The sequence below is a fragment of the Leucoraja erinacea genome, chromosome 1 (genome assembly GCF_028641065.1).
Source record: "Leucoraja erinacea ecotype New England chromosome 1, Leri_hhj_1, whole genome shotgun sequence".
NCBI lineage: Eukaryota > Metazoa > Chordata > Chondrichthyes > Rajiformes > Rajidae > Leucoraja > Leucoraja erinaceus.
Genome location: NC_073377.1, coordinates 8,336,177 through 8,349,833, shown reverse-complemented (window position 1 = coordinate 8,349,833; position 13,657 = coordinate 8,336,177). Strand labels below are relative to the sequence as shown.

The 13,657-nt window shown below is 46.2% G+C and overlaps 1 protein-coding gene across 1 annotated transcript in view; it reads left to right on the top strand.

Annotated features, from left to right (window-relative positions):
- The window catches only part of LOC129704641 (transmembrane protein 127), a 34,075-nt gene extending 21,310 nt beyond the window's left edge, over nucleotides 1-12,765 (top strand). Inside the window, exons 2-3 of the mRNA XM_055647944.1 lie at nucleotides 5,078-5,242; nucleotides 12,156-12,765. Of these exons, the coding sequence (XP_055503919.1) occupies nucleotides 5,078-5,242; nucleotides 12,156-12,433 (443 nt within the window). The 3' untranslated portion in view covers nucleotides 12,434-12,765. The remainder of the gene's footprint in view (nucleotides 1-5,077; nucleotides 5,243-12,155) is intronic.
- The last annotated feature ends 892 nt before the right edge of the window (nucleotides 12,766-13,657 follow it).

Sequence of the window (13,657 nt, the reverse complement as noted above, 5' to 3'; positions counted from 1 at the left end):
TAGAGCAAAGGGAAGATACGGAGTGCAAAATATAGTTCTCAACATTGTGACACATCGTAGTTCCATAGATCAAGTTCAACGTCCTCAATGGGGTAGAGGTGAATTGAACAGCACCTGAGCATATGGAACAACTGTTTAGAAGCCTAGTAATGGAGGGGAAGAAGCTGTTCCTGTATGTGGTGGTACACCCGGGCAGCATGGTGGAGCAGCAGTAGAGTTGCTATGTTAGAGCACCGGAGACCCGGGTTACATCCTGACTATGTGTGCTGTCTGTACGGAGTTTGTATGTTCTTCCCGTGACCGCATGGGTTTTCCCTGAGATCTTCCGTTTCCTCCCACACTAGTGGTTTCCTGTCCCACTAACGCGACATCTCAGCGACTGTCTTCGACCATCAAGCTCAAAGGCACTCGCCTGAAAAACCTCTAGCTGGATGGACCGTCAGCGATGTAACTGCGAGACACACGCACACACACACACACACACACACACACACACACACACCACACACACACACGCACACATGCACGCAACGCGAGCACGCGCACACACACACACACACACACACACACACACACACACACACACACACACACACACACACACACACACACACACACACACACACACACACACACACACACTTAATTTAGAGAGCGGGGAGAGAAGAAGTGAGAAGGTGTGGAGAAGGAGTGGAAACATTTTTAAGAAGCCCGACAACTTTCAACTTTAAGTTTAGCCGCCATTTAACATCACCGGTCGCTTTACTTACCTTTTTTTTCTCAACGAGCTTTACTTTCAACTACGCTTGATTTCCTTTAACTACCCTCGATTACCTATGAATAACATGACAAACTACTACGACCTACCTCGACTAAACCTACGAGTAAAAAAAGTATAGATTTTTTTCCACGGCAACCTTTTTTTACTCGCAGCCATTTTTCAGCATGTTGAAAAATACGCCGCGACCTAGCTGAGGCCTCGAGTGCGCAGGGACTACTCTCAAGCATCAATCATTCTCAAGAATTACAAAGACCTCCCAGGACCTCGTGTCGACCATGCTGCGAGTATGAGTCGAGGGCGAACTCTTCTGAACTCACGGATTAGGTCGCCGCAGTGGGACAGCCCCTTAAGGCAGCAACTCTGCCGTTGCACCACCGTGCCTATCCAATCCCTCCACAGATGCTGACTGACCCACTGAATTTCTCCAGCACTTTGTGTTCCAGCATCTGTATTTCTTTGTATCTTCATAGCAGCTGTGTGTCGTCTGATGTCATGGACAAGCTAATTCCTGTACACGGGTCCAAACTCATTTACTTTGGGGGAAAAACAAACCAGATTTTGCAACGTTTGGTTTGGTTTATTATCATTATTGTCACATAGTGTGATACGGTCAAAAGTTTTTATTTGCGTGTTTTTAGTCAATCAAGTTGGATAATACTATACATGAGTACAATCAAGCTGTACACAAAACGACTTTAGGCTTTACTTTAGAGGTACAGTGTGGGGCTCACCTAGCACACACCGACCAATGATCCCCGCACACTAACACTATCCTACACACTAGGAACAATTTACAAATTTGCCAAAGCCAATTAACCTACAAACCTGTACGGCATTGTGGAGTGCGGGAGGAAACCGGAGGAAACCCAGGTGGTCACAGGGAGAAGGTACAAACTCCGTACAGACAGCACCCATAATCAGAATCGCTCGGTTCTCTGGAGCTGTAAAGCAGCAACTCTACCGCTGCGCCACTGTGCCACCGTAAGTACAACAGGTAGAGCGAAGAGAAAAGTACCAGTGTTCAGAAAATAGTTTCTTAGCATTGTAGCAGAACAGTTCCAGAGAAAAAGTCCAGTATCTGCAATGAGGTAGGCGGAAAGTCGGGATTGTATCCTAGCTTATGGAAGGTCTTCAGAAGTCAGGTAACAGAGGGGAAGAGGCTATCCTGAATCTGGTGCACTTGCTTTCAAGTGTTTTGTACCCTTTCCCAGTGGGAGTGCAGTTTTAGGTTCCTAATTTCAGGAAGGACATTCTTGCTATTGTGGGAGTGCAGCATAAGTTCACCAGGTTAATTCCCGGGATGGCGGGAATAGCATATGCTGAAAGAATGGGTCGACTGGGCTTATATTCACTGGAATTTAGAAGGATGAGGGGGCTATGTTTTCTATGAGTGGAGAGGAGAAGGAATGTTGGGGATGGGAAAGTCGATAATGTTGGGTTAAGAATGTTGGGTGCTCTCCCGCTGCAGCATGAAGTATAGATGGAGTCAGTGGTGGGAAGTTTGGTCTCTCTGATGGACTGGGCTACATCTACAGCGCTGCAATTTGTTCAAGTCCGCAAATGAGAAATTGAGAAATTTTAACTAATTTTAACGTATTACGTTTTAATAACCATTAACATAACATAGCACTTTATTTCTGTTGGCCAACAAATTTCTGGCAGAGGGAGATGCTTAGGTCAGAAGCAATTCATATTTCAAAAGCAAGAGTCAGTGTCAATTGTACAATGTCCTGGCACCCGAACAATGACATTCTTTCTTGTCCACACTCTTGTTGCAGCTTTACAGGCACATTAAACTAACAACACAATAAATAAACAAATATACACTAATACAATAAATTATCTGTTATACGAGGTCACCAAACCATAGGGCAATAGGTATTCTCCCAACAGGCAAGAGGTATAGAAGTGTGAAAACACATTACTCCAGATTCGGGGACAGTTTCTTCCCAGCTCTTATCAGGCAACTGAACCATTCTGCACTGAACATTCCTCACATTATTCCCTTTACCATGTATCTATACACTGTGGATAGCTCAATTGTAATCATGTATTGTCTTTCTGCTGACTGGTTAGCACGCAACAAAAGCTTTTTGCTGTACCTCGGTACACATGACAATAAACTAAACGAATGAACTAATAATAGTCCCTTCATTGTGGCATTGTGCTTAGAGCAAATTTCTGGTCAATTCTAGATATTTTGGTGAGGAAACATTTGCCTGAAATATGAACTCGCTTCCTCGCTCTCTCCACAGATGCTGCCTCAGATCTTATGCATTTCCAGATTATTCTGTGTTTACTTCATATTGTCAGTAACTGTTGTTCTAAAACATATACTAGACGAAGTGGAACCCGTTGGGTCCCACGGTCACATGGGAGGCCTGGTCCCCCTACGCAACCCGTTCCCCCAACGCAATATTCCACCACTCACCCGTTTCCCCCAACGCAACCCGTTCCCCCAATGCAATATTCCACCACTCGCCCATAGCCCCTAACTGCACAGGCGCGGCTCATTTCCCCTCATCCCTGAGCACTCCCTCCCCCTCCTCTTCATGTGTGGGAGGGGAGCGAAGTGGGGTGTGTGACAGGGTGGTGTGGGGGGTGGGAGGGGAGGGGGTATGTATGTGGGCTAGGAGGTGTATGAGGGGGTGAGTGGGCGGGGGAGGGGGAGAGAGAGCTTGGATAAAAGACGGGTGAAGAGCCATGGGGGAGTGGGGGATATCACGGGGAAGGGGGCAGTAGCCAGCGAAGGAGACCAGAGGGGAAAGGGCTGGAGCTGGTGGTGCGATAAGGACTCATAGCGGGCGCTGGTCACTGGTCATTCTCCGCCGGGATCAGAGTCTCCGCTTTCCGTTTGCGATATTGGCGACATCTCTGACTCCGCACCGGGCTGGGCTGGGCTGGGCTGGGCTGGGCCGGGCCGGGCCGGGCTGGACAGGGCTGGGCCGCTTCTGGTCCCTCTGAAAATTAAGTCCAGTTGGAGATCTCCGCCAGCCACCCTCAGCTCCAGTAAAGACACAATGGAGCAGGAAGGGGTGGACCGTCCCGGAGAGTGAACGGAGAAGAGACTAATCCGCGCGGCGCTGGCTGGCAGGAGTGGAGATCAATCTGCGCATGTGCGGTTTTAAAGATTTTTAAACCTTGCTAACTTTTACAATAAGCCACCGATTGGAACGAAACCTGGTGCACTCGCAGCACAGGAGAACAGTGAGTGAGCTGACGAAAAATCATAGCGCTATCGCGTACCGTTTTTGCGCAAATAGTAAAAACGTGCAAATCGGAAGGACACAAGATCAGAGTTTTAGTTATGCATAGAAGATTATCGTGAGATTATCGTGAGATTTAACCAAATCAAAATCCAATATATAAATCAACATAATGTTTGTTGTAAATTGATCGATTAATCATTAATTAATCAGCATCTCTGGAGAGAAGGAATGGGTGACGTTCCGGGTCGAGGCCCTTCTTCAGACTGATAGAGAGTGCAGGATGTCATTCTCAACTTTGTAGCACATCAGCTCAATAGACAATGTCTAATGTCCTCAATGGGGTAGCGGTGAATGGGAATCCCAGCCAGCAGCAACAGAAACGTGGGATCTATTTAGTTTTGGAATAAAAGTAAATTGATCCCACTCGAGCAATGGTTGGAAGCCGTGGAAATTCACCTTTCACAGGTTGCAAACTGATAATATAATGAATTGCCTGGAATTATCCCAATTGCATATTATCATTACTGCTGTTTCCCAGGTATTTGTAATTAAAGGTGCACTCGTCATAGTGAACACTAGGTCCATCATGTGAGTGACTGGTATCCCAGAATCCAAGAGCGGTTTGAGTTTAATTTAGTTCAGAGATGCAGCATAGAAACAGACACTGAGTTCCCGCCGATCACACTAACACGGCACACTAACACTGTCCTACGCACACTTGGGATAATTTACAATTTTTACCAAAGCGAATTAACTTAAAAACCTGTACGTCTTTGGAGTGTGGGGTGAAACCAGAGCTATCGGAGAAAACCCACTAAGGTCACAGGGAGAGCGTACAAACTCCGTACAGACAGCACCCGTAGTCAGGAATGAACTCGTGTCTCTGGCGTTGCAAGGCAGCAACTCTACCGCTGCACCACTGTGCCGCCATGCAAAATGTTGCAGAGATCTTAATGGAATTCTTAACTGCTTGATTCAAAAAGGAACAAAAGATTGTGCATTGTAGTGCATTGTTTTGTCTTCAATAAAAAAAAATATTTGATTATTGAATCAAACTAACCCATGTTCCCTCCACTGTCTTCTGCAGATCCGAATACTGTCATGAACTATGAAGGAATCTCTCTCCTGATAGTGATGGCCACCTGCAGCTACATCGGAATACTGACTGGCTTTGGGGCCTTCATTTTGAGCTTCTTGGGATCAAGGCATCCTCTGTTGTTTAACATACCAATTATGTTACATTTTATAACGGGTAACCCCCCTCTTCCTTTTTCTTCTCATTGTTTAATTTGCCTTTGTTTTTCTTCCAATCCTCCCCTTGTGTTGGGGCATTGGGCGTGGCTGAGTTTTTTGCACTGTTAATTGGTGGGGTGCGAGGGAATACTGTGGAATGGTGGCACGTTGGTATACGCGACCAAAGATCTCTGAAATTAGTAGCATCGAAGTAGCATAGGTTGGTAAAGTAGGCATGTGGTATGTATAACTGACACTCTCATCTCAAAGTCCAAATATTTTTGAGTCCCATTTCGAACGCTTGAACACCTGCTTGGTTTATAGATATATAGAAACATAGAAACATAAAAAATAGATGCCAGGAGTAGGCCATTCGGCCCTTCGAGCCTGCACTGCCATTCAATATGATCATGACTGATCATCCAACTCAGTATCCTGTACCTGCCTTCTCTCTATACCCCCTGATCCCTTTAGCCACATCTAACTCCCTCTTAAATATAGCCAATGAACTGGCCTCAACTACCTTCTGTGGCAGAGAATTCCACAGATTCACCACTCTCTGTGTGAAAAATGTTTTTCGCATCTCGGTCCTAAAAGATTTCCCCCTTATCCTTAAACTGTGTGTGTGGCCCCTTGTTCTGGACTTCCCCAACATCGGGAACAATCTTCCTGCATCTAGCCTGTCCAACCCCAGCGTGGTAACTGAGCCCTTTGGCCCGTTGAGTCTGCACCGACCAGCGATCCCCGTACATTAGCACTATCGTACGCACTAGGGACAATTTACAATTTTTACCAATGCCAATTAACCCATAACCCCGAACGTCTTCGGAGCGTGGAAAGAAACCGGAGCACCCGGAGAAAACCCTTCTGGTCTCGGGGAGAATGTACAAACTCCGTACTGGCAGCACCCGTAGTCAGGATCGAACCCTGTTCTCTGGTGTTGCAAGGCAACAACTCTATGGCAGCCCCACCATATCACCCATGTCCTCCTGGGCAGTAAGTAGAACAAAAATAAAGAGGGCCGTGTGTACTTTGCAGGATTCTGAAGGAATAGAAAGTGAAGCCATTGCTGGTGATTCCATGAGTGTGCAGGATAAATAAAAATAAAGATGTACACACTGTGCTAGAGTAACTCAGCGCGTCTGACAGCACCTTCTATGCAGAAGATGTGGCTGCCTGACCCACGCGGTGATTCCAACACATGGAAGACTGTAATGAAAAAGTGGAAAGAATAACTTTTCATTCATTATAACTTTTCATTCATTATAACAGAATAAATATCATGGTGAGGGAGACAGTACAAGTGGCACAGTGGCCCAGTGGTAGAGTTGCTGCCTCACAGCGCCAGAGACTCAGGTTCAAACCTGACTATGGATGCTGTCTATACGGAGTTTGTATGTTCTCCCCGTGACCTGCGTGGGTTTTCGCTGGGTGCTTCGGTTTTCTCCCACACTCCACAAAGACGTTCAGGTTTGGAGGTTAATTAGCTTCGGCAAATATTGTAAATTGTCCCTAGTATGTAGGATAGTGCTGGTGTTGGGGTGATCGCCGGTTCTGTGCCAAAGGGCCCGTTTCTGTGCTGTAACTAAACTAAACTAAACTAAAAGTGAGTAAGAATGAACTACAGATGCTGGTTTAAACCAAAGTTAGACACAAAAAACTGGAGTAACTCAGCAGATCAGACAGAATGTCTGGAGAAAAGGAATAGGTGATGTTTCAGGTAGACAATAGACAATAGGTGCAGGCGTAGGCCATTCGGCCCTTCGACCCAGCACCCCTATTCGATGTGATCATGGCTGATCATCCTCAATCAGTACCCCGTTCCTGCCTTCTCCCCATATCCACTAACTCCGCTATCTTTAAGAGCCCTATCTAGCTCTCTCTTGAAACTATCCAGAGAACCGGCCTCCACCGTCCTCTGAGGCAGATAATTCCACAGACTCACAACTCTCTGTGTGAAAAAGTGTTTCCTTGTCTCCGTACTAAATGGCTTATCCCTTATTCTTAAACTGTGGCCCCTGGTTCTGGACTCCCCCTACATCGGGAACATGTTTCCTGCCTCTAGCGTGTCCAAACCCTTAATAATCTTATATGTTTCAATAAGATTCCCTCTCATCCTTCTAAACTCCAGAGTGTACAAGCCCAGCCGCTCCATTCTCTCAGCATATGACAGTCCCGCCATACCAGGAATTAACCTTGTAAACCTACGCTGCACTCCCTCAATAGCAATAATGTCCTTCCTCAAATTAGGGGAGCAAAACTGCACACAATATTCCAGGTGTGGTCCCACTAGGGTCTTGTACAACTGCAGAAGGACCTCTTTGCTCCTATACTCAGCTCCTCTTGTTATGAAGGCCAACATGCCATTCGCTTTCTTCTGACTGAGAGTCAGGGGAGATGGGGACGAGAGGTATAGACAGTGATCTAGAGAGATGTAGAACTAATGAAGGACAGATGTGCAAAAAGTCTGTGATATTGAGTCTGGGTTAAAATATGGTCGTGGAGTAGGAGGAATCACAGGGGGAGCAGCAAGAGAGGATGATGCAGATCTCTCGTCAGAGAGAGAGGAGAACTTCTTCAAAGTAGACATACCTTGAGGAGATTTTGCAGTAGAGCAGACAAAATGTAGGAAGGAACTAAAGGTGACTTCAGCATCAAATCTGGTGAAGGAGTGAACACAAGGAGCAAGTGAATGTAATCTTCAGTACACATACCAAGAGTTCTGCTGTCAACTGAAGTATGTGACTACTGACTAAATATTTCCTTTAGGATTCCATTCAGGGAGATGCCAAAGTGTTGGACTGATCTTCAGACCAGGCTTGGCAATGCTATCTCAAAATAATTAACTCATGTACACGTCAAGAGAGTTGGGACGATTAGGTTTAATTTTCATTTGTCGCTACCTTGAGGAAAATACTATTTAAATGTTACTTTGCTGCTTATTTCAGGCATTTGAAATGCCTCATCAAAATGACACTTGAATTTTTAATGCAGATATATTTAACAATGCGTTTACAAATGAAGATCCCAAGTGTCTGCAGAATATCCCAGCCAGATGGAACATTTGCTTAATGGTCTCAGGGAAGTGGGAGAGGAAGAAACATGCTCAGATTAATGTTTCGAGAATCTCTGTAACACAGCAGTGTATCTAGGACCAGGTGTCTGTCAATGGAAGGAGTGAGAAATAACAGCAGTTAGCTTTGTGTCAGTGGGGAGCAAAATAATCAAATATTGCAGGCAGATCTCACAGTGGACACAGGTAAACTAATTACTATTAACTATATATTAACCAAAACCTTCCATTTGACAATGATTCCATTTTGTCTACTCCATCATCAAATCAATATCTAATGAATGCTCATCAAGTTGACCATAAGGTCATTAGTGATAGGAGCAGAATTAGGCCATTCGGCCCATCAAGTCTACTCCACCATTCAATCATGGCTGATCTATCTCTCCCTCCTTACCCCATTCTCCTGCCTTCTCCCCATAACCTCATTAAATATATCCACTGGTTTTGGCCTCCACCGCCTTCTGTGGCAAATAATTTCACAGTTCACCACCCTGACTAAAAAAGTTGAAGGTGTAAATCTTTCTCTCTCTGCATATGATCATGGCTGATCATCCAACTCAGTATCCCATACCTGCCTTTTCTCCATACCCCCTGATCCCTTTAGCCACAAGGGCCACATCTAACTTCTTAAATATAGCCGATGAACTGGCCTCAACTACCTTCTGTGGCAGAGAATTCCACAGATTCACCACTCTCTGTAAAAAATGATTTTCTCACCTCGGTCCTAAAAGACTTCCCTCTTATCCTTAAACTGTGACCCCTTGTTCTGGACTTCCCCAACATCGGGAATAATCTTCCTGCATCTAGCCGAGCCGAGTCTATCCAGTCTTTCTTCATATGAAAGTCCTGCCATCCCAGGAATCAGTCTGGTGAACCTTCTCTGTACTCTGGCAAGAATGTCTTTCCTCAGATTAGGAGACCAAAACTGTATGCAATACTGCAGGTGTGGTCTCACCCAGACCCTGCCCTGGATTTGTCTGCCTGCCACTTTTACTTTTCTCCTTGCTACCTATTGCTTCTACCCTCATTTTACACCCCTCTGTCTTTCTGCTCTTGCACCCATCCCCCTGCCACATTAGTTTAAATCCTCCCCGACAGCACTAGCAAACACTCCCCTAAGGACATTGGTTCCATTCCAGCCCAGGTGCAGACCGTCCTGTTTGTACTGGTCCCACCTCCCCCAGAACTGGTTCCAATGCCCTAGAAATTTGAATCCCTCTCCCTTGCACCATTTTTCAAGCCACTTATTCATCTGCAATATCCTCCTATTTCTACTCTGACTAGGATCTTGGATAGGAAATGTTTGGAGGGATATTGGCCAAACGTAGACAAATAGATCTAGCTTGAATGGAGCATTTTGGTCAAATGAATTAGCTTGGCAGAAGGTACAGTGACAAGCTTTTTTTTTCACAAGATACAAGATACATTTAATTGTCATTTGGACCCCTTGAGGTCCAAACGAAATGCCGTTTCTGCAGCCATACATAGAAATTAGGTGCAGGAGTAGGTGCCATTCGGCCCTTCGAGCCTGCACCGCCATTTAATATGATCATGGCTGATCATCCAACTCAGTATCCCGTACCTGCCTTTTCTCCATACCCTCTGATCCCCTTGGCCACAAGGGCCACATCTAACTCCCTCTTAAATATAGCCAATGAACTGGCCTCAACTACCCTCTGTGGCAGAGAGTTCCAGAGATTCACCACTCTCTGTGTGAAAAAAGTTCTCCTCATCTCGGTTTTAAAGGATTTCCCCCTTATCCTTAAGCTGTGACCCCTTGTCCTGGACTTCCCCAACATCGGAAACAATCTTCCTGCATCTAGCCTGTCCAACCCCTTAAGAATTTTGTAAGTTTGTAAGTACATACATTACAGACACATAGACCCAAGACACAACATAATTTACATAAACATCCATCACATTGCTGTGATGGAAGGCCAAATAAACTTATCTCTCCACTGCACTCTCCCCCCCCCCGATGTCAGAGTCAAAGTCAAAGCCCCCGGCTGGCGATGGCGATTGTCCCGCGGCCATTAAAGCCACGCCGGGTGGTGCGAGGTCGCACACCGGGTCTTGATGTTGGAGCCCCCGGCGTGCGCTCGCAGAGTCCCGCGGCCATTCCAAGCCGCGCGGGGCGGTGATGTAGGCCCCGCTCCAGGAGCTCTTCAACCCCGCAACTTGGGCGGGGGAAGTCACCGTTGCGAGAGCCCTGAAAAGCGGTCTCCCTCCAGGGACCCGCGGGCTCCCGGTGCCGCCGTCCACAGACCTGCCGCTGAAGCCTCCGACTCTCCGGTCGGGCCGCAGCAGCAGCAGCAGCAGCGCTCCTCCACCGCTCCAACCGCTCCGGACTCGGCCAGCCCGCGACGGCGACGGTGAGTCGTCGGCACCAGAGTCCCCGGTCTCTTCCTGTTGGAGGCCGCTCCTCGTTGCAGCCCCAACGATAACGGAAACCCGACGAGAAAAGGTCGGGTCTCCCGTGCAGGGAGAGATTTAAAAATTTTGCATGCTAAACTGCCGCAGTAAGACAGTATTTGATTACAATTGAGCCATTCAAAGTGTACAAATACGGGATAAAGGAATGCGTTTAGTGAGCATATTTAAAGCCGCTGTTGGAGTAGAGATTTTAAAAAGTAGAGCGATTGTAATGCGTGATTGCAGATCCACTTCTGTGACCAGCACACAAAGAGTCGCCTGGCCTGGTACACGTGACAAAAATAAACCAACGCTTGCCCCTCGAGATCGCTAGCTGTACTGGATGGTGACGATGACTCACGCTAGGCTAGAGCTAGGCCTTAAGCTAGACTATAAGTGCAACTAAGGTGGACTATAAACTAAACTAAGATAGACTATAAACTAAACTGAGATAGACTATAAACTAAACTGAGATAGACTATAAACTAAACTGAGATAGACTATAAACTAAACTGAGATAGACTATAAACTAAACTGAGATAGACTATAAACTAAACTAAGACTATAAGCTAAACGAAGCTAACCTATAAGCCAAACTATAAACAAACTAAGCTAAACTATAAGATATATTATGCTAAGCTAAACAATAAAATAAAAGATGCTAATCTAAACTATAAAGTACACTATACTAAGGTAAACTATGTGTTAAGCTAAGCTAAAGATGGACACAAGAAGCTGGAATGACTCAGCGGAAGAGGCAGCATCTCAGATTCAGATTCAGATTCAATTTTAATTGTCATTGTCAGTGTACAGTACAGAGACAACGAAATGCATTTAGCATCTCCCTGGAAGAGCGACATAGCAAATGATTTGAATAAATAATAATAAGTGTCCGGGGGGGTTGGTGATTGGCAGTCACCGAGGTACGTTGTTGAGTAGAGTAACAGCCGCCGGAAAGAAGCTGTTCCTCGACCTGCTGGCCTGGCAACGGAGAGACCTGTAGCGCCTCCCGGATGGTAGGAAGGTAAACAGTCCATGGTTGGGGTGAGAGCAGTCCTTGGCGATGCTGAGCGCCCTCCGCAGACAGCGCTTGCTTTGGACAGACTCAATGGAGGGGAGCGTGGAACCGGTGATGCGTTGGGCAATTTTCACCACCCTCTGCAATGCCTTCCGGTCGGAGACAGAGCAGTTGCCATACCATACTGTGATGCAGTTGGTAAGGATGCTCTCGATGGTGCAGCGGTAGAAGTTCACCAGGATCTGAGGAGACAGATGGACCTTCTTCAGTCTCCTCAGGAAGAAGAGACGCTGATGAGCCTTCTTGATCAGAGAAGAAGAATCTCTGGATAGAAGAACTGGGTGATGTTTTGGGTGGAGACCCTTCATCAAGCTAAGCTAAACTATAAACTAAACTAACCTCAGATGGTTTTGTCCTTGTGTTTTTCAGCCATTCTGGACATTGGGTCACTGGCGTTGTGCTCCTACCTGTACTTCCAGGTGAAGTCAAAGCTGAGGAGGAAGAAATTTGAGAAGATAACCATGCAGACGACGCTGGGAGAGAGCTTCGTGATTGCCGTGTTTGCGCTCATGTTTGCGGTAACCGCCTCGGCCTTGAGTCTACACAAGGTCCTTCTGAAGGACATGAGAGTGCCGGAGGGGAGGACAGAAGAGGAGTCGGCCCTGGTGGCTCCACAGCCCTGTGGAAACAATGAAGAGAGCGGCTAAACTCTTTGCACTACTAGCCCTCTGGGCTCCCTTGGAGTTGTCCGTTTGACCCAGTCAGCTGTGTGCAGCGGTGCTAACGGATGGGGTCAAAGCACAGGGTCAGAATGCAGCCCAGTTTGCAATGGATAGCTCGCTGTAGAGCAACAGGAACGACGTGTTGGACTGCACGAGGAGGAAAAGCTGTAATGTTTCCTTTATACATTATTTTAAATGTATATTTTTACTCTTTGTACAATCACCACCACTTGAAGTAGTAGATTTTCTGAAGTGTAGATTTTCTGAAGTTGTTGCTCAGACAATGGTGATTTATATCCAATAAACCTCACTGAGTCTGACTCACCAGGTATGATTCTTGATTAGTACGGGTGTCAAGGGGTTATGGGAAGAAGGCAGGAGTATGGGCCTGAGAGGGAAAGATAGATCAGCCATGATTGAATGGCGGAGTAGATTAGATGGGCCAAATGGACTAATCCTGCTCCTCGAACTTGTGAACATGACCCGAAGAATTTCTCAATGTTGGGGCATTAGCGGATAGAGAATATCTGAATCGAACCCACAAGGTTCCCTTTAACACATTCCAATTGTCTGTTTCTCAGTGGCCTGAATGTAACCACTATTAATGCAGTTCAGGTTAGTTTAGAGCTACAGCATGGAAACAGGCCCTTGACTCCAGACTGACCATTGAGCACCCATTCTCACTAGTTATATAGATATACATAGACAATAGGTGCAGGAGGAGGCCATTCGGCCCTTCGAGCCAGCACCACCATGCAATGTGATCATGGCTGATCATCCACAATCAGTGCCCCGTTCCTGCCTTCTCCCCATGCCCCTTAATTCTGCTAGCCATAACAGCTCTTTCTAACTCTCTTTTGAATTCATCCAGTGAATCGGCCTCCATTGAGGCAGAAAATTCCACAAATTCATAACTCTCTGGGTGAAAACGTTTTTCCTCATCTCAGTTCTAAATGGCCTGTCCCTTATTCTTAAACTGTGGCTGGCAGACAAAAATGCTGGAATGGAGAAACTCAACGGGTGCGGCAGCATCTATGGAGCAAGAGAAATAGGCAACGTTTCGGGCTGAAACCCTTCTTTAGACTGAAACAGTCTTAAACTGTGGCCCATGGTTTTGGACTCTCCCAACATAGGGAACATATTTCCTGCATCTATCACGTCCAATCCCTTAATAATTTTATAAAATTCTATGTTATCCCACTTTCATAT